This window comes from Mustela nivalis, assembly GCF_964662115.1.
Source record: "Mustela nivalis genome assembly, chromosome: 1".
In the NCBI taxonomy this organism is placed as follows: Eukaryota; Metazoa; Chordata; class Mammalia; order Carnivora; family Mustelidae; genus Mustela; species Mustela nivalis.
This window is the reverse complement of record NC_139020.1, coordinates 194,447,829-194,466,000: the sequence shown is the minus strand read 5'-3', so window position 1 is coordinate 194,466,000 and position 18,172 is coordinate 194,447,829. Positions and strand designations below refer to the sequence as shown.

General features: G+C 40.4%; 1 protein-coding gene and 1 long non-coding RNA gene across 33 annotated transcripts in view; one reads left to right on the top strand and one right to left on the bottom strand.

Annotated features, from left to right (window-relative positions):
* SFMBT1 (Scm like with four mbt domains 1) overlaps nt 1-18,172 on the bottom strand; it is a 127,292-nt gene that overhangs the window by 26,061 nt on the left and 83,059 nt on the right. For all 32 annotated transcript variants that reach the window (XR_014314614.1, XR_014314615.1, XR_014314616.1 and 29 more), the window contains 6 exons: nt 11,318-11,406; nt 8,428-8,674; nt 7,617-7,711; nt 6,817-6,918; nt 5,459-5,609; nt 3,175-3,257 (listed from right to left, as the gene is read on the bottom strand). Coding sequence is in view for 29 of the 32 variants with exons in the window: in XM_082742796.1 (XP_082598922.1) it covers nt 3,175-3,257; nt 5,459-5,609; nt 6,817-6,918; nt 7,617-7,711; nt 8,428-8,674; nt 11,318-11,406 (767 nt within the window). In the remaining 3 variants the exon portion in view is untranslated. The remainder of the gene's footprint in view (nt 1-3,174; nt 3,258-5,458; nt 5,610-6,816; nt 6,919-7,616; nt 7,712-8,427; nt 8,675-11,317; nt 11,407-18,172) is intronic.
* LOC309870760 overlaps nt 60-18,172 on the top strand; it is a 280,290-nt gene continuing 262,177 nt past the window's right edge. Inside the window, exon 1 of the long non-coding RNA XR_014314798.1 lies at nt 60-2,391. This is a non-coding gene — a long non-coding RNA (uncharacterized lncRNA). The remainder of the gene's footprint in view (nt 2,392-18,172) is intronic.

Genomic DNA, 18,172 nt, shown 5'->3' with positions numbered 1-18,172 from the left:
GCCACCCAGGCGCCCCTTCTAATCGGCTTTTATCTTTTAGTTCCCCCCCTTCTTAAATATGAGCAAATCACCAAGCGTTAGCAGACATCTAAAAACATGAAAGCTAGGGACCAAAGTAGACAAAACAAGCAAAGGGGAGAAAACTTTTTATGCAACAAGAAAATTTCCCAAAAGGCAGGAGTAATTAACATTCCCTGAGTGATAAGAAAAACTATCACATCTTTAAAATAAGAATGGTACGCTATTACAAATAAATATTCAGAGACCAGAAACAGTTCAGGAAAATAAAAAAGGTGGTAATAAAAATTAAAAAACTCTAAAGAAGGGTTGAAAGATAAAGTTTAGGAAATCTTTTCATCAAGTAAAGCAAAAAGACTAAGAAACAGAAAACAAGAGAAAAGGGAAAGAAGAGTAGAGGTCTGATCCAAAGGGCCAACATACAAAAAAAAGAAATTCCAGAAAAAAAGAGAGAAAATCCAAGGAAGGAAATCAAAGAAGAGATGCAAATCTCTAGAGAGAATGTGTTCACTGAGAACCCAGCAAGTGAATGAAGACAGGCCAACAGGCTACCTGCGGCTTGGCTAGGAAACATGGTGGCAAAGACCCTATAAGCTTCCAGGGACGGAGTGAAAGGCAGATCATCTATGAAAGATCAAGAATAAGGACAGGTTTCAACTTCTCAACAGTTCCACCGGAAGGGAGAGAGCAACTAAATGATATTTTCAAGATGCTCAGGTAAAGTAACTTCTGACCTAAAATTCCAATAGAATGAAGACGTTTTCAAACATGCAAAGTCTATAAAAATTTACCTCTCTTGTATCTCATTTCAGGAAGCTACTGGGAAATGGGCTCCTTCCAAACAAGGGAATGAGACAAGAAAGAGGCAGCGGGTTAGACTTACAGAACAGGAATCTTAAATCTTAAGAAAGGAGAGAGGCAAACCCTTGAGTGACACTGAAAGGCAGTGTCAATTCATGGTACAATTTCATGGTAAGCCTAGTGAGCAACCTGTCTGGGGAGGAGAGAATGGAGGTTGCTAAAAGGGATGTCTCAAAGAAAAATATTAGAAATGGCAAAGTTCCTATTCAAGGTTATCTAAGTGGTCACGGACTTGAGGGAAAAAAAATGTGTCTACGGAATATCTTGTACTTTAACCCCTCTACCCTAAAATACAAAGAAATAACTGTAACTAGGAAAGACACACACGTCTAGTTGGACCAAAGAGACTTCTGGGAAATGCTACAAGACAGCTCTGCGAGCATTTGCTCCAAACACAGGACTGCAACCCTGGCCCAGATGGCGGTGATCTTCACAGTCATCTCACTTCACAGCCCACCCCAGGGCAGATGGAGCCAAAGCAGCAGGTGCTCAGGGCAGAGCCTCAGACACCTGTAGAAGTGGCTGGCTGCACAGCCTTTTCTTGGTCCTCCTGGGCTCCTGTCAGTGAGACAGCTGCCTTCCGCAACCACACACCCACAGAAAATGATAGCTGCTGCTGAGAATCATGAAGCAGTCACTGGAAAACCACTGGTGTGGGAAAGAGGAGTGTGAAAGGACTGAGGAAGGAAAAGTAACCACAAACTGACAAGAAGGTTGCACTCCTGCTGCGTCCCAGTATCAGGGTTCTCACTGCACTAGCAACCCTGGTGAAAATCCACATGCAAAGGAAAAGCCTTACCAAAAAGGTCAGCAAATTAATGCATATTAATACATCTTAAGTTAAAATAGACTGTTGCATCAAAGGATGATTCCCTGATTTAGCAGACTTTCAATTTACCCACTAAAAGTCCATCTGAGAGTCAAGTAAAGGACCGTTTGCATATGTTATTAGTGTCTCCCCACTCCTCATATAAACTCTAAGTTTCATAAAGGTGTGTGTTGGTGGGGAGATCACATACTTCCAGATAGGACTGCCTTTGTGAAACAGTTTCAAGAAGTTACTGGAAGGTATGCTAAGAACTACCAATAGAAACAAAGAAAATTAAGCTATGAAAGGGCACCTGGGTGGGTCAGTTGGTTAAGCGTCTCACTCCTGATTTCAGATTGGGCCACAATCTCAGGGTCATGGGATTGAGCCCTGCCTCGGGCTCTGTACTCAGCAGGGATTCTGCTTAAGGATACTCAATCTCTCTCTTCCCTCTGCCCCTCCCCCTGGCTCAAGACCTCGCTCTCTCAAATAAATAAATAAATCTTTTTTTTTTTTTTAAGATTTTATTTATTTGTCAGAGAGAGGGAGCGAGAGCGAGCACAGGCAGACAGAGTGGAAGGCAGAGTCAGACGGAGAAGCAGGCTCCCTGCGGAGCAAGGAGCCCGATGTGGGACTGGATCCCAGGATGCTGGGATCATGACCTGAGCCGAAGGCAGCTGCTTAACCAACTGAGCCACCCAGGCGTCCCTCAAATAAATAAATAAATCTTTAAAAAAAAAAAAAAAGTTATGAAAAACAAGGCAATTATTAACTTGAGGACAAATAAAAGAAAATCATAAAATAATGCAATGCTCAACTGTGAATAATATACAAATGCATACAGTAGTGTAAGTATTCAATCCAGATTCAACTCCACATTGTAACAGAACTCTAACAGGAGGAAAAGGTGGGTAAGACAGAGGAGAAAGGTGATATAAAATAGCTAAGTGCTCATTCATCATAAGATACAACCAATAGACATGTCTAAAATTAATGCCTCAAAAGATGACAGTGTGCTATTCTGAAAACGATTTAAGTACAAATATCAGAACAACAGGAGTGAGAACTCCGGGAAAGGAAGACCACAGTGAGGGATAGGGCAGGGAGCTGTTGTTACATTGTAAGCCCTTGACTGCTATTTGGTGTTATAAACCATATGCATGTAATACTTTTACAGAAGTATTTTTAAATAAGCTTAATGATTTCTTTCTACTTAATATTTAAACATTTTTTCATATTTTTGAACTGCCAAAAATAATTTTGAACAAAAAAAATGCACATTAAACTAAATTTAAAAAAACTGATAAAACCCAGTTAAATTAACAAATTAACTTCAAAAGTAAATGAATTTTCCTTGGACCATTTTATTATAGTCAACAAGATGCTCATCTGGGTTGAGTGAGGGGACTGAGTAATAACCATGGGAGCCCAGGAAGCACAGCAGTGCCGGGCAGATGACAACAGTGATGAGGGGCCGGGGTTCTCACCGGAGGAAAGCACCTCTGGGGAGCAGCTTCAGCACCACACTGTTTGAGGTAGTCAGCCCAATCAAAGTCCTGGCCTGGGTAGCCTAGGGAAGGACAAAAAAAAAAAGAGAGATTCACACCACATATGCCTGCCCGGCTCTTCCATTCTGCCAGGTGTCCACCCAGAACTTCTCATTTGCTAAGCTGAGGACTTGGCTCATTTTAGGGAGGAGGAAAAACAACCTATAAATCCAAAGCATCATTCATGTTATAAAGCAGAGCAACTCTGGTTAAACCGTAGCAATATAATACAATTCTTCAGATACATTTTTTTAAACTTTCTAGTTCCAAACTATGCATTTATTTTCAACACTATTTTATTTGATTAGCTGCTGGCAGTTTACCGAAAGAATTTAAGACACTTATGACTGGATTTGAATTGTTCTAATAAATCCAGTCGGGCTCTATTCTAAGTCGGGCTCTAAAGGAAGAGACACCAAATAATCTTTTTGCTCTCACAAAGCTATGCCCTCATGCATCTTCGCCACCCCTGACACAATGCTCTCAGCACTGTTTTCAGATTCCTATTTTACAGAATCCCAATGCTCTTAAAAACTTAATCATGAATTCATTTCAGCAAGAGTCCAGCATAACTGCCTGCTTCAGTCCCCCAACATTCCTGGTAGCGGCTTCTCAGACCCGGCCCCCAGGCTGCCGCCCGGAGTGGACAATGTCCCAGGCACAGAGCGGGCTACCACACTACGCCACCTGACAGACATACATCCCCTGCAATCCCTCCTCTGCCCAAATTAGACTGGCACCATGCTCTCCCCCTGTTCTCCACCTCTATACCTCACACTACATTAGCTGCCATTTTCAGTTACATCATCTGCTACTTTCCTCCTACTTATAGACAGATGAGCAGTCTGTAGCAATGCTGAAAGTTCCAATACCTTTAATAATTGCTTTTCCTTTTCACATAAAGGCAGCAGGTAAGATAAAGAACTTGGGATATCCAGCCTTCTAGAACAGCAGGAACTTCCTCCTGCAGGCTTGTGCCCTCCTGCCACCACCTCCAGGCAGGCATGCCCACTCTCTGTTCACAGATGGGAGAACCTGGGAGGCTCCATTACGGTTTTCTCCTACTTGCTCCTTGAAGGAACCTTTGTACTCACTTCTGTCTCCCCAGTCACAGAGAAGCCCAATGCCTAGATCATAGCAAACATTCCACACATGTTTGTTGGATGAATGGAGGCTGAATAAACAGCAAAAGGATCTGAATTTATGACTCTTGTTAACATAGAAGAGTACTTCTATCCCAGTGTTCCAGCATTCAGCATTTAGAAAGTGAAGCTGTGTTCACCAAAAGTCTACTAATAAAGGATACACAGACTGCCAATCAAATAATTTGAAGTGCTAATACAAAAGCCAAATTAACATTTGACATGTCCAGATATCGTCAGTTAAAAAATATTAAAAATTTCAATCAAGGTTAACTACCGTCATATTTAAGAGCCTTGATTAAAGGACCAATGATTATATTTTGCAGGGGCGTCTGGGTGGCTCAGTCAGTTAAGCATCTGACTCTCGATCTCAAGGTCGTCAGATCAAGCCCCATGTGGGCTCTGCACTGGGCATGGAGCCTGCTTGAGATCCTCTCTCTCCCTCTGACCCTCCCCACCCCAGCCCCCACTCACATGCTCTCTCTAAATAGAATCCTAAAAAATATATAAAAAGATTTTGTAAAGTTGCAAACACCAGGAAAATGAGTTACTGCTTTCCTATCTACAGCTTCTCTGAGTCCTGCTCTTAATGATAAACCTTTCTCTGAAGTCTAATGAGCCTCACTCCAGAGGGATGCCCAGAAACCAAAAAATCACAGTCATGTGCCTCCTACCTTCCAGCTCTGGCCCTGAGGCATTTTCTCGTATGCCAGCTCCCCGACACTCCCTGTACGCCCTCCCCTCACTCCTCTGCGCTCTCACAACAGACACAGAAGGGAGCAAACTAGGAACCCACATGAAACCCTAGGCTGTTATGAAGACATATTTGTCAAGGTCGGAGGACAGAACATACTTAATATTTAATAGTTTTTTAGCTTAACTTAAAACTTGCAAATATGTAAATATATGGAATCAAGGCCTTCATTTGTACTTGTCTTGGGACCCCAAAATGTTAAGGACAGGCTCGGGCAAGGAAGAGAAAGAGAGAGAAACACACAAAAAAGATCCAGGTGATACCATCTGATAAATCCTTCTCAAAAAGAAGCCCGTAATGAACAATTCAGAACAGAACAACTACTTACCAGGAGGGGGGCTGATGTGTAAACCATTCTTCAGACTCCACTGCACGGGGAAAATACCAGAACTGTCAGCATGACACACAAAAGATCGCCGGGCATGATTCTCTGGTCGCAAATCATCCATTTCCACCAGGAAGTACTTCTCATCAAAAACCTGCGCATACAATAGAACAGACAACACAGGCCAATGGTTTTAAAATGAAGGACACGTGTGTGTCATTTCCTTGGCAGGGACAAACATGTCACAAAACTGCACAGCCACACTGGGTGTAAAGAACACTACGCACCACAACAGGCGCTGTTCTCATTAAATGCTTTTCATGCGTTAACTCAGTTTTAATCCTCCTTACAACATAAGGTAGGTACCATGATCAACCCCATTCTGAAAGTAAGGAAATGGGATTTAAAAAGAGGTTAAACAACTTGCCCCATTTTACCCAGCAAGAAAGAATCAGAACCTAGGTTCAAATCTAATAATTTGGACTCCAAACAAAACTTAGTTTAGGCTGAGTGAGGAGTCCAGCACAACTTGTACAGTGGATTTCTGGGTCCTAGCCTAGTTTCAAATGTCAAAAAGGTTTTATTAACCTGCTCCAGCTCCTTGCCACCCCACGGCCCTTTAGTCTCCAGAAGGGGCCTTCTGACCCCACTGCAGGTTCAGAATCCCTCCCTGTTCTTAGAATAATCTTCTCCTAGGACCAAATAAATAAATAAATAAATAAAAATTAAATCTCAAAACGTCCGCATCCAAGCGACCACTCCTCTAGTCACACCTGTCTTCTGGCTCTACTCTGGGTCAGTGAGCTCCAATTCTGAACTAACCCCTTGTCTTATGCCTTGGGTCAGTCACAGAGTTACCAGGGCCTGACAACCTGCCCATCTCCTGTGCTTACTCCCTAGGAGCCTTACTTTTGTCAACCTTCCAAAAGACTGGACTCCGGACTCCATTCTGGAGCAATCCTGGACAGAGCTCATGACACAGACCACCTGCCCCACCCCCACATGAGTCCTGTACCTGGGTGGACACTGACACTGTTGCCTGTGTCCAGACTTCTCAGACACCGAGGCCTGCCTGCTGGATAAGTGCCCTCTGGTTATGTATCACAAGGCCTGCCCCACAGACCACACCCCACTACTCGGGTGCCCACGCTGTGGTTGGCTGGGGTGACCAGGCCCAGAAGAAGGAATGGGCCACAGAGAATCGGACAGTACAAATACAAAATGTGCATGGAAGTCATTCTAGCGTTGCTTAGGAGAAACATGGCTCAGAGTAGCAGAGCCTGAAAACCAAAACTCTAACCACTTTCCTAAACAAGTCACCCCTGCAGGTATTCATACCAAGAGAGTTGTCCCTCTTTTACCTTAACAACTGTAGCAGGAGAGATCTCAAAAGGAGACCAGGGGTCCACAGCTTCCAACTTCATATTTACAGAGAATGAATGAGTGCTAATAACTTGTTTGTCCTGAAATGCAAACACCAAGAGGGAATAAAAATACAGTATTTTCACATTCACTTTATACTCATATATAGCTGAATACTACTCTTAATTAATTAAAATAGAACTGCCCAGTTCCTGGTAAATAATTTAATCCTGTATTTTCTTTCCTGGAAAAAGTTATTCAGAAACAAAAACACAGGAAGTACTCCTACTCCCTGTATTTGGTACACAAAAGCCACCTGGAAGAAAACAAGTTTATTTTATAACAAGCTGGGGCTATGTAGTTAAGAGTGGAAAAGAAGGGGCACCTGGGTGGCTCAGAGGTTAAGCCTCTGCCTTCAACCCAGGTCATGATCTCCGGGTCTGGGGGTTGAGCCTAGCATCGGGCTCTCTACTCAGCAGGGAGCCTGCTTCCCCCCCACCCCCTGCCTGCCTCTCTGCCCACTTGTGATCTCTCTGTCAAATAAATAAATAAAATCTTAAAAAAAAAAAAAGAGTGGAAAAGAAAAGACTCAAATGGTTTTAGAGAATGTTGGGAGAAAACATAGACTACTTTTAGAAGAAAAGCAGGATCCCCAACACTCCAGTCTTCAAACCTTTCCTCCTTCAGACACCCCAGCATTCTCACTGACCCCCTGGGTTACTGTCCACTTTGTGCCTCCCCTGACTGCCAGACCCTGCTGTGAGAAGGTGGGCACCAATCTGTCCTGTTTTGTTTTTACCTTAAATAAGTATGATGGTAATGGCTCCTCCTCCTCCTCTTTCACTTTGGCCAAGATCTCCTGCCACTCAGCTTCATTCTTCAGATGCCGGATGGCTTTTATAAAACAAGACAGGACATTTTAAGTGAGGAGAATGTACACACGTTCTATTTGTTCTGAAAGCATTCACGTAAACAGAAAAGTCACTTTCCATGGGGAAAAGAAAGGGCTCCAGAGGACTTACACAATCTGCACTCACACAACCTGCACCCTGACTTTAGGACTTTGTCCCCTCTGTTGAGAGCTGAGTAGTAAGCCTGGGCAAAATCCCTGCAGCAAGATCAGAAGGACTGCTGCAGGCCACAAAATCACGTAAGCCCCCAAGGGAAGCACAGAAGTGCAGACTGCTTTAAACCGAAACTCCGGTTTTGAGATTATTGTCATTTCCTCTACTTAACAATTCACTCTGAACCAAGACCTATCCTAAGACCTATCCTACTCTCCTGTACCTAGCTAAATGCTACCTGGAAAATTCTCCATCAATTTTGGTAAGGGGTCAGTATGAGTTGGGGCAGGAGTCCATAAGGTACATCAAGATGTGTGGCAAATTACTAAATTAATAAAACAAAAGAAAAATAGGCACTTAAATATGTGATGGGTTTTTTATTTTTGCAATTACTACTATCTATTAAAAGTGTCTATTACACTTTTATAATACACAGTATCATACTATTTTTCAGTCTTGTCAATGTTAGTAAAAACATAACAACGTTAGTAAAAACATAACATTAACATAACAGTTAGAAGAAAAATGTTATATAGACATCTTCACCTGATGGGGGCTGAAGCTCATATCCCTGTTGAGCAGCCCAACCAACGTGATGAAGAAACGGGTCCAAGTAATACAACCAATGCTCGAAATTGTCAGAACTTTCAAGTCCTTCATAACGCAGCTTCAGCCTTCCCCCAATGTTTTCCACTACAGTAACAATCCAAGTGCTTAATGAGTCCCGGAAAGCTTGACATTCTAGCCTGGAGCCTGGAGCAATGAGATCTAAAGGATTCCTCCCGTTGCGGAGCTGTAGGTACAAGAGGTGAAAACGATTATGAGAAGCTCACACAGTATTTTAAAAAGTCAAGCTGTAAAGGATCTTCAATGAGCCTTTATATTTCTACCCACTCAAAACCATGACACTGAAAGGCCTAGTATCATACAAGTCTCTACAGTATTATTTCCAGATGACATGAAAATGTGTACCTTAAAGAAAATTCTACTTATAATGCAATGAAACTATTTTAACAGACCTCTGTCTCTAGGACTATGTTGTATAGTGTCATCTAGTAAAAAATTTTAAATTATCATCATTACTTAGTCTGATTGTAAAAGCAAATATGATCACCATTAAACAAAAATCGAACATGGCAAAAGTCAAAATCCCTCACAATACCACCTCTGAGAAAGAACCATGGTGAACAGCCCGGCACCCACGCTGAACCTGGGTTTTCTACACACTAGTCAACATCTACCTGTGTCTGTCTCTCTCATGTTTTTTGAAAAAAAACAGGGACACTGTATACTCTTTCAATTCATGTTTGCCACTTAATACATCACGGCTATCTTTCTATTATAGCACATATAAATCTTCTTCATTCTCTTACACTGTTCTACTGATACTCTGTGTTATAAATGGGCAGCAATTTATCCACTTATCTACTCATGGCACTTCAGCTGTTTCTGATTTTTTACTCATTTTGCAACAATGTTCCTATCAACAGAGTGTTTTGATTATGCTGATGGAATAGAAAAGTTTAATTATCACTCTCTAGATACATATTAAAAGCTACAATAGGGATGCCTGGGTGGCTCAGTCGGTTTAAGCATCTGCCTTCGGCTCTGGTCAAGATCCCGGAGTCCTGGGATCCAACCCCACACAGGGTTCCCTGCTCAGAGGGGTCTGCCTCTTCCTCTCCCTCTACCCCTCACTCATGCACACACACACACACACACACACACACACACACTCTCTCTCTCTCTCGCAAATAAATAATCTTTTTTTAAAAAAGCTAGAATAAGGAATAAAAGGGAATGCTGATTCCAATGCCTTCACTTAACCATTTCTTAATATTCAAACTTACTTTTTTTTTTCGCTAATAAGAATAGCTCTGCAACACTTACATATTCATATATATGCAAAAGAACATGAACAAATGGAAGAACACATTCACAGCTAAAAATCAGGATGGCAGAATCAAGGTCAATGTAGAGCTGGATATCTATTAAATCATTTGTTCAAGATTTCATTCATTCATTAAAATTTTACTCAGTGTTTGTTTAGTGTATGCCAGGACCTGGCTAAGCATAAGGAAATGAATCAGAGGATAAAATATAAAGGTCAGCTGAGAGTATCTGTCAATCAAGTTTTAAAGGGGAATGTGAACGGATCACAGAATGAGATGTAAGAGTCAAAACTATCAAACATGTAGAAAATATAGCAGTAAATCTTTGTAACCCTGCATTAACAAAGCCTAATCAGAAACCAAAAGTATAAGCAACAAGAACAATAAAATAGATAAACTGGAGTACATCAAAATAAACTTTTGTGCCGCAAAGAGTATCATTAAGAAAGTGAAAAGACGGGACGCCTGGGTGGCTCAGTTGGTTGAGCAGCTGCCTTTGGCTCGGGTCATGATCGCGGCGTCCTGGGATCGAGTCCCACATCGGGCTCCTTGCTCCGCAGGGAGCCTGCTTCTCCCTCTGCCTCTGCCTGCCATTCTGTCTGCCTGTGCTTGCTCTCTCTCTCTGATAAATAAATAAAATCTTTAAAAAAAAAAAAAAGAAAAAGAAAGTGAAAAGACAGTCCACGAAATACTCTGGAAATCATGTGTCTGACCTGGACTTGTTACCAGACATAAGGAGCTCTTACAGTTCTGTACTAAAAAGACCACCCATTTAAAAAATGGGCAAAGACACTTCCCCAGAGAAGATATACAAATGGCAAACAGTACAGAAAAATATATTCAACATCATTTGTCATTAGGAAAATGCAACTCAAAATGAGAAACTGCTTCATATTCAGTAGCATAGCTATAACCCAAAGAGAGTAACAAGTGTTGGCAAAAATGTAGAGAAATTGGAATGTTCATACATTGCATTTCACATATGCCACAAAGAATGTAACTGGTATGACAGAAAGTGACAAAATAGAACTTAGAAATGTCACAACCAATAAACGGATTTCATAAAAACAAGAAATCTATATTATATTCACTAACAAGCTTAAAAGCTATACTAATTTAAAAGGACTGTTGAAGGCAGGTAGGTGGTAAGAATACAACAGGTCCGCTATCTTCTGAGCAAAACAAAAGGGAGTCTCAAGTCACCTGGGGTGGGAGTTAAAATTCCTGAAGTGAAATCAGCACCTGCTCGATGACAGAGAGCCCCAAGAGGCCACATTTTCCAATTTCATAAAAGAATCTGGAAAACTAGATTTTTATGTGTTAGCAACAAATTCAGAACATTTTAAGCACTAAGTAAGGCACCAGTTGGCAAGCTGTGAGGATAAGTTTAAACCCACCAACACCCATTGTCTAGGTCTGTAGTAACAATGCTTATTTGCATTAGAGTGATAAACGAGTAACCAATTTTAAGATTCCTTGGACAGGAAATATCACTGAAGATGAGAAGAGTTTTCCACACTGATTCTGCAAGCAATAATACTCACGCCTTCGAGAAGTGGAACAGGAGGGCTACATGCTCCCATCAGGGTCTGCCGCAGAAACTCATCCCAATCAGACACTTTATCTCTGATGCCTAGATGAGGGGATAAATGAGTGATTACTCATCACGTCAGCTACAGAACACAGAGAAACTAAACTCAACCAAATACAGAGAAGTTAAATCACTGAAAGTGATTTAGAGATCCATTTGTACTTTTAATATCTGACTCCAATGTATTACTTCTTTCAGAGCTTTAAAAAAAATCCCCGTCTCAATAGATATACTTCCTCATTAGTTTAATAGGAGGTACACACAAAACAACGAGAATATAGCAACAGGTAGTTGGGCCCAGTTTTTTTTTTTTTTTAAGATTTTATTTATTTGAGAGAGAGTGACAGAGAGCACAAGCAGGGAGGAGAGGGAGAAGCAGACTCCCCGCCGAGCAGGGAGACCAATGCAGGACTCCATCCCAGGACCTTAGGATCATGACCCGAGTTGAAGGCAGATGCTTAACCAACTGAACCACCCAGGTGCCCCAGCTGGGCCCAATTTGTTCCATTTGTTTACACACTGTCTGGGGTAGCTGTTACAGGATCACATGGTCTGTAAAGCCTAAAATATTTACTGTCTGGTCCTCTTACAGGTACTTTGCCAATCCCTGATGATCTATACCCTCACACAGTCTGCCCCACTCAACCACAAACTATTTAAGAGCCAACTTCTAACATCACATAATTGTATCATATAATTTCATCCAGTTTAATCTCAGTATTTATTTCTAAAGATTTTTATTTATATATTTGAGAGACAGAGTACATGAGAAGGGAAAAGGCAGAGAGAGAGAGAATCTCGAGCAGACTCCCCACTGTGCAGAGTGTGAGATGGGGCTCAGTCCCATGACCCATGAGACCTTGACCCGAGCTGAAATCACAAGCTGGACACTTAACCCACTGAGGCACCCAGGCACCCTAGTATGTATTTCTGAAAGAAAATAACTTCTGATATAAATACAACAATATCACACCTTTAAAAATTAATAATTCTTCAACAAAAAAAAATCTAGTCCAAAATTTAAATTTATCCAGATGACTGATAAAACAGTTTTTCCAATTTGCTTGGTCAAATCAGGATCCCAATGAGATACATAATACTGCAAATGGCTGATATACTGCTCAAGTCTGTTTTAATCCATATGCTGTTTCTCCCCCTCCAACTCCCTACTCTCTCTCTCTTTTTCTAGCAGTGTATTTGCTGTTGAGAGAGAGCCTTTTGTCTGTTTAGAGTTCTTCTGAGTCTGCTTTTACTGGTTGCCTCCCTGTACGTGGGTAACCAGCTGCTCCATTAACCTCTGTACTTTCTATAAATCAGTACTTAGGGTTATAGGCTTGATCAAATTCAGACCTCTTTTTTGGGAGGGGGGCACTGTCGAGAACAGTTCGTGAGTGGAGTTGTAACCTTCTACCATGTCCATCAAGAAGCACAATCACTCTGGTTGTCTCCTTTTGTGGTGTTAGCAGCTTTTTTTTTTTTTTTTTTTTAAGATTTTATTTATTTATTTATTTGACAGAGATCACAAGTAGGCAGAGAGGCAGGCGGAAAGAGAGGAAGGGAAGCAGGCTCCCCGTGAGCAGAGAGCCCGATGCGGGGCTCTATCCCAAGACCCTGGGATCATGACCTGAGCCGAAGGCAGAGGCTTTAACCCACTGAGCCACACAGGTGCCCCGTGGTGTTAGCAGCTTTTAATGGTCACTGCATAGATACACTGATTCATTAGAGACTAAAAATGGTGATTTTTCCATCATCCCTTTTTTTGTTTACTAATGAAAATATTCTATAACGAAAACTTTCACTTCTTCAACTAGTTCATTACCCTGAGGTATAGTTCACAGAAAAAAGCCAGGATATATGTTTGATTCTCTTTATCCTTCCCTGTATTTACCAGCCTTCAAAATCATCAGTGGCTTCCCTAGTATCTTCCAAAGGCAATCAGTGAGCGTTCTGTTTACAAGTCTCACTGGGAAACTATTGGCTATATCACATATGACATGTTCCAGGTCACTGCAGCTATTGTCTTACTGATGCTTATACTGTCCTGTCTTTAACCACAAGAATCTCTTTTGACACATGACCCTAGTAAACAGTTAGTGACATCTTTCCTACTTTTGGTATGAATGGTGTCCCAGGCTCAGCTTGTATATTACCTGCCCCTGTCCAGGAATCAGCTCCTTCTCCAAGGAGCAATAACTTACTCAGGTAAAATGGTATTTAGAGGTCATAATTAGGGTGCCGAGGGTGCTCATTTTTTAATATTCTTTATACTGTTTGTGTTTCTAGACCTTTTCAGTATCTAGAATAGTATCTTCCCTTTTTTTTTTTTTAAGATTTTATTTATTTATTTGACAGAGAGAAACCACAAGTAGATGGAGAGGCAGGCAGAGAGAGAGAGAGGGAAGCAGGCTCTCTGCTGAGCAGAGAGCCCGATGCGGGACTCAATCCCAGGACTCTGAGATCATGACCTGAGCCGAAGGCAGCGGCTTAACCCACTGAGCCACCCAGGTGCCCAGTATCTTCCCTTTTTTAAAAGACATAAACCATATTAGGAGTTCATATTGATACTTCCAATACAAATTCATCAAGACATTGTTTCTACTTAACTTCATTTATCCAACTTCTGTTTTCTTTCTTTCATGCTAAAAGCCCTAGCTCTCATACATTTCATTATGACTTGATCCCACAATACCTGCATATTACTTCAAAATAACATTAATTTTGCCACTAACAATGATGACCAAAAACAGCTTACTTTTGTTTTTGTGATTATGGTATACCCCTAATAGGAATGTACATTTAAATTACTGTATCTGAAAGCCAATGAAGTAATTCTCTGAATGATCACTTCATAATCTCCATACACAGTTACATTTCTATGCTGCTTGCATTTTTATTTTTTAGAAATTTTATTTAAAATTTAATTTTGTTTTATAGTTATATAAAATACATAGTTCAAAATTCAAATTTACAAAATAGGTACATTCAGAAAACCTAGCTTCTATCCCCGGCCCCCCCTTCATTCCACTACCTTCCTTCCCCACAGGTAACTTTTTTTTTCCTTAAAGATTTTATTTATTTATTTGAGAGAGCAGGTGAGAGAGAGAGAGAGCATGTGAGTGTGAGTGGGGGAAAGGGCAGAGGGAGAGGGAGAAGCCGGCTCCCCACTGAGCAGGGAGTCCAATGCAGGGACTTGATCCCAGGACCCTGACATGAACTGAGCTGAAGGCAGACACTTAACTGAATGAGCCACCGGGGCTCCTCCTCCCACAGGAAACCTTTTTAATAGACTTACCCTTTTATTTTTTAAAAATGAACTTCACAAAACAAACATAAAAAATGAACTTCACATATACACATTCATATGCTTCCTCTTCCATTCTTCATACATTTTTCTCTTTTCAAGAAACAAGATAACCAGAACACTCCATGACTATATGTAGATGGTCACCTTTTTTTTTTTTAACCATGCACTGCAGCTTTTATCATTATAAAGTTTCCCTTTTATCTCACAATGCTTTCTGATCTTTATGAAATACCAAGACTTATACTCCTACTTTCTTTTCTATTTGATTTGATTTTTGTATATCTTTGTCCATCCCTGTATTTTAATCCTTGCAGAATCTCTCCATTAGGTGGGTCTCCTGTACAGCACATGAGTGGGTTTTGCAGGGGTGCCTGGGTGGCTCAGCTGGTTAAGTGTCTGCCTTTGGTTCAAGTCATGATCCTGGGGTCTTGGGGTCGAGCCCTGCATGTGGCTACCAGTTCAGTGGGAAGCCTTCCTCTCCTTCTGTCCCTCACTCTTCTCTTCCTCTCTCTCAAATAAATAAATTAAATTAAATTAAATTTTTAAAAGTGCGTTTTATTTTCTGAGTGAACCTGAACTATATTTTTACTTTTAATAGAAGACTAAGCCCATTAATGTTTACGGATGTTATCAAAAGTGCCTCACCTTTAAAAAAAAGGTATGCCCTTGAAGGAAAAAATGAAACAAGATGGGATCAGGAGGGAGACAAGAGACAAGAGACTCTTAATCTCATAAAACAAACTGAGGGTTGCTGGGGATCAGGGTAGGGAGAGGGTGGTTGGGTTATGGACACTGGGGAAGGTATGTGCTACGGTGAGTGCTGTGAAGTATGTAAGTCTGGCGATTCACATACCTGTACCCCTGGGGCTAATAATACATTATACGTTAATAAAAAATAGAAAATTTTTAAAAAAGATATGTCCTCAATTTTGTCATATTGTTAAATATAAGTTACTGATGTGTGTGTGTGTGTGTCTGTGCAGGCTCTCACTATGTGATCTATTTTATTTGAACATACATGTTTTTTAAAATCTATTTTTTGGCATTTAGAAAGGTTTGTGTTTTTGTTCTTCTGTATATACTTAGTATATACTAGTACCTTCATATAACACTTTAGTTCTATTCTTGGACTATTTTCCATTTCTTTGTTTTCTAAACAGCACTATATTAGCCAAAACCTCTTTTTTCTCCTCTTCTTTACCATCTCATTTCATGTAATTGTCATTTACTCTCAATTAACTTAAAAGATAATTAGTTTAAAAAAATAAATAATAAAAGGTAATTCATTTAACTACTGTGCAGTAAAGCTGGTTTTTTGAAAAGGCAGCAAGTGAGGCTTACCACAATGCACACACCCTCCCCCACCCGCCATCGGCAGCCTCACAGGTTTACAGTTACACTGTATCTGTACTGTCAGATCATGGAGCCATTACATACTACTACATTGTCTCCTCTGGAACATTCCTTTAGTTCCAAGTTCTACAGCTACACATATATTTAATGTCTCATTCACAGTTCTTATGCTAATGTCTCTTCTTCATTCACTTGGTTTTCTGAAGCTCATTCCCCAATGGATGTGTTAGGAAGGGTCCACAGGAACACTGTTCCTGAATCTTCACATCTTCCTAAGAGTCGGTTTATAGCCTTTATATCTGAAGTTCAGTGTGGCCAGATGTAAAACCTGTATCTCATAGGCTCTTTTACTGAATTTCTTGACTATGTTACCCTAATATCTTTTATCATAAAGTACTATTGTTTGTCTGATAACAATCTTGTTTCCCCTCCTTTTCAAGAAATTTGGGACTTTTGCCTGAATAACGAAGGGATTTTATTTTACTTTAAAGTTCAAGTGTCAGGGGCACCTCAGTGGCTCAGTCAGTTAAGCGTCTACCTTCAATTCAGTTCAGGTCATGATCTCAGGGTCCTGGGATCGAATCTGACATCGGGCTCCCTGCTCAGTGGGGAGCCTGCTTCTCCCTCTGCCCGTCCCTCCTGCTCATTTTCTCTAATAAATAAGTAAATAAATAAAATCTTAAAAATTACCTGTTCAAGTGTCACTTGAACACACCTTGATATAGCTGTTCTCGATTTTCCTGTGCGCAAGTGAGCCCTTTTTATATGTATTTTAGTCAAGTTTTCTTGAATGAAAGTTCATAGTACTTTATTGTTTCACTGTGGTGGTTTTCTTCAAGGACTCTACCCCGAGCCTTTTTTCTTTCCTCATTTCTTTTTTATTTTAAATTTTTTCTTCCTTTTCATCCTCCATTTCTCTTCAGCTATTATCCATGGTAGGTTTGTTCCTGAGTTCACATTAACTTAGTCTTCATTTCCAGTATTTTTTTATTTCTAGTTCTTGTCTAATTCCTACTTTTTCTCTTTTCAAATCTCCCTTTTTTCCATCTCATTTCTGAATTTTTATAAATTTTATTTATACTTTTTCTCACTGTTTCTATCATTGTTACTACTTTCTCTTAGTTGGTTCTTTGAAATTTTTTTGGTGACACAATGTTCAACTCCTTTGTGGTTATGTTTCTCTGGAACGATGTTACTCCACCATTCTCTCCACGCTCTCCCACTCACTCTTTCCTTATAATAACCTTGTATCCAACTAAAATCATTTAAATTAGATGCATGCATTTTCCTAGACTCTCATGATGCGATGGTAGGCCAGTAGCTTCATGTCTCTAGAGCTTCCTCTTAAAATGTTTTTTCACAAAGCACTTAAAATATGGCAGCCAGGGGCTACTGGGTGGCTCAGTCGGGTAAGCCTCCAACACTTGGTTTTAGCTCAGGTCCTGATCTCAAGGTCCTGGGATCGTGCCCCACATGAGGCTATGGGCTCAGCTTGGGGTTTTTTCTCCCTTTCCCATCCAACCCCCAGTTCTCTCTCTCTCAAAATAAATAAATAAATCTTTAGAAGAAAAAAGGCTTCTAAGAAGCCCACAAACCCCCAAGGACCCTAACACCTAAATCTTCATTTCAAAATACCATTCTTCACCAAAGAAGTCAGGACTTCTTGAAGAAATGGCTGTTTTCAGGGAAGAGTTTCTTGAGCTAAAACATAAGGAACTACTCAAAAAATGATGGGAACATAACAAAGGACGCATCAGCCAGCTTAAAGGGGTGGCCACTTGCCAAATTCAAAATAAATAATGACAGTAAGGGATTATAACCCACTGAGTAAAGTAAGAATCATGAGTCTACCCTCACACACATACACAATTGTATGTATGTAAATGGAGGAAAAGGAAAGCTCTTTCTCTTGTAGAAAGCCTATTATGTTATGTAGGCAGAATTAGAAAACACTATTTGGTAAACATTAGAATAACAGTTGTTTCAGATAAAAATGATAAATCAGTGCTAACAATAGTGGATAAAAGTTTGAAGAGTGATGAGATATTTACATTATCTCAAAGTATCTTCCTATAGGATACTTATTTAGGGATATAAAAGTAATTTTATTCCACCTTATATCAAATTTTTTTATTCCACCTTATATCAAAA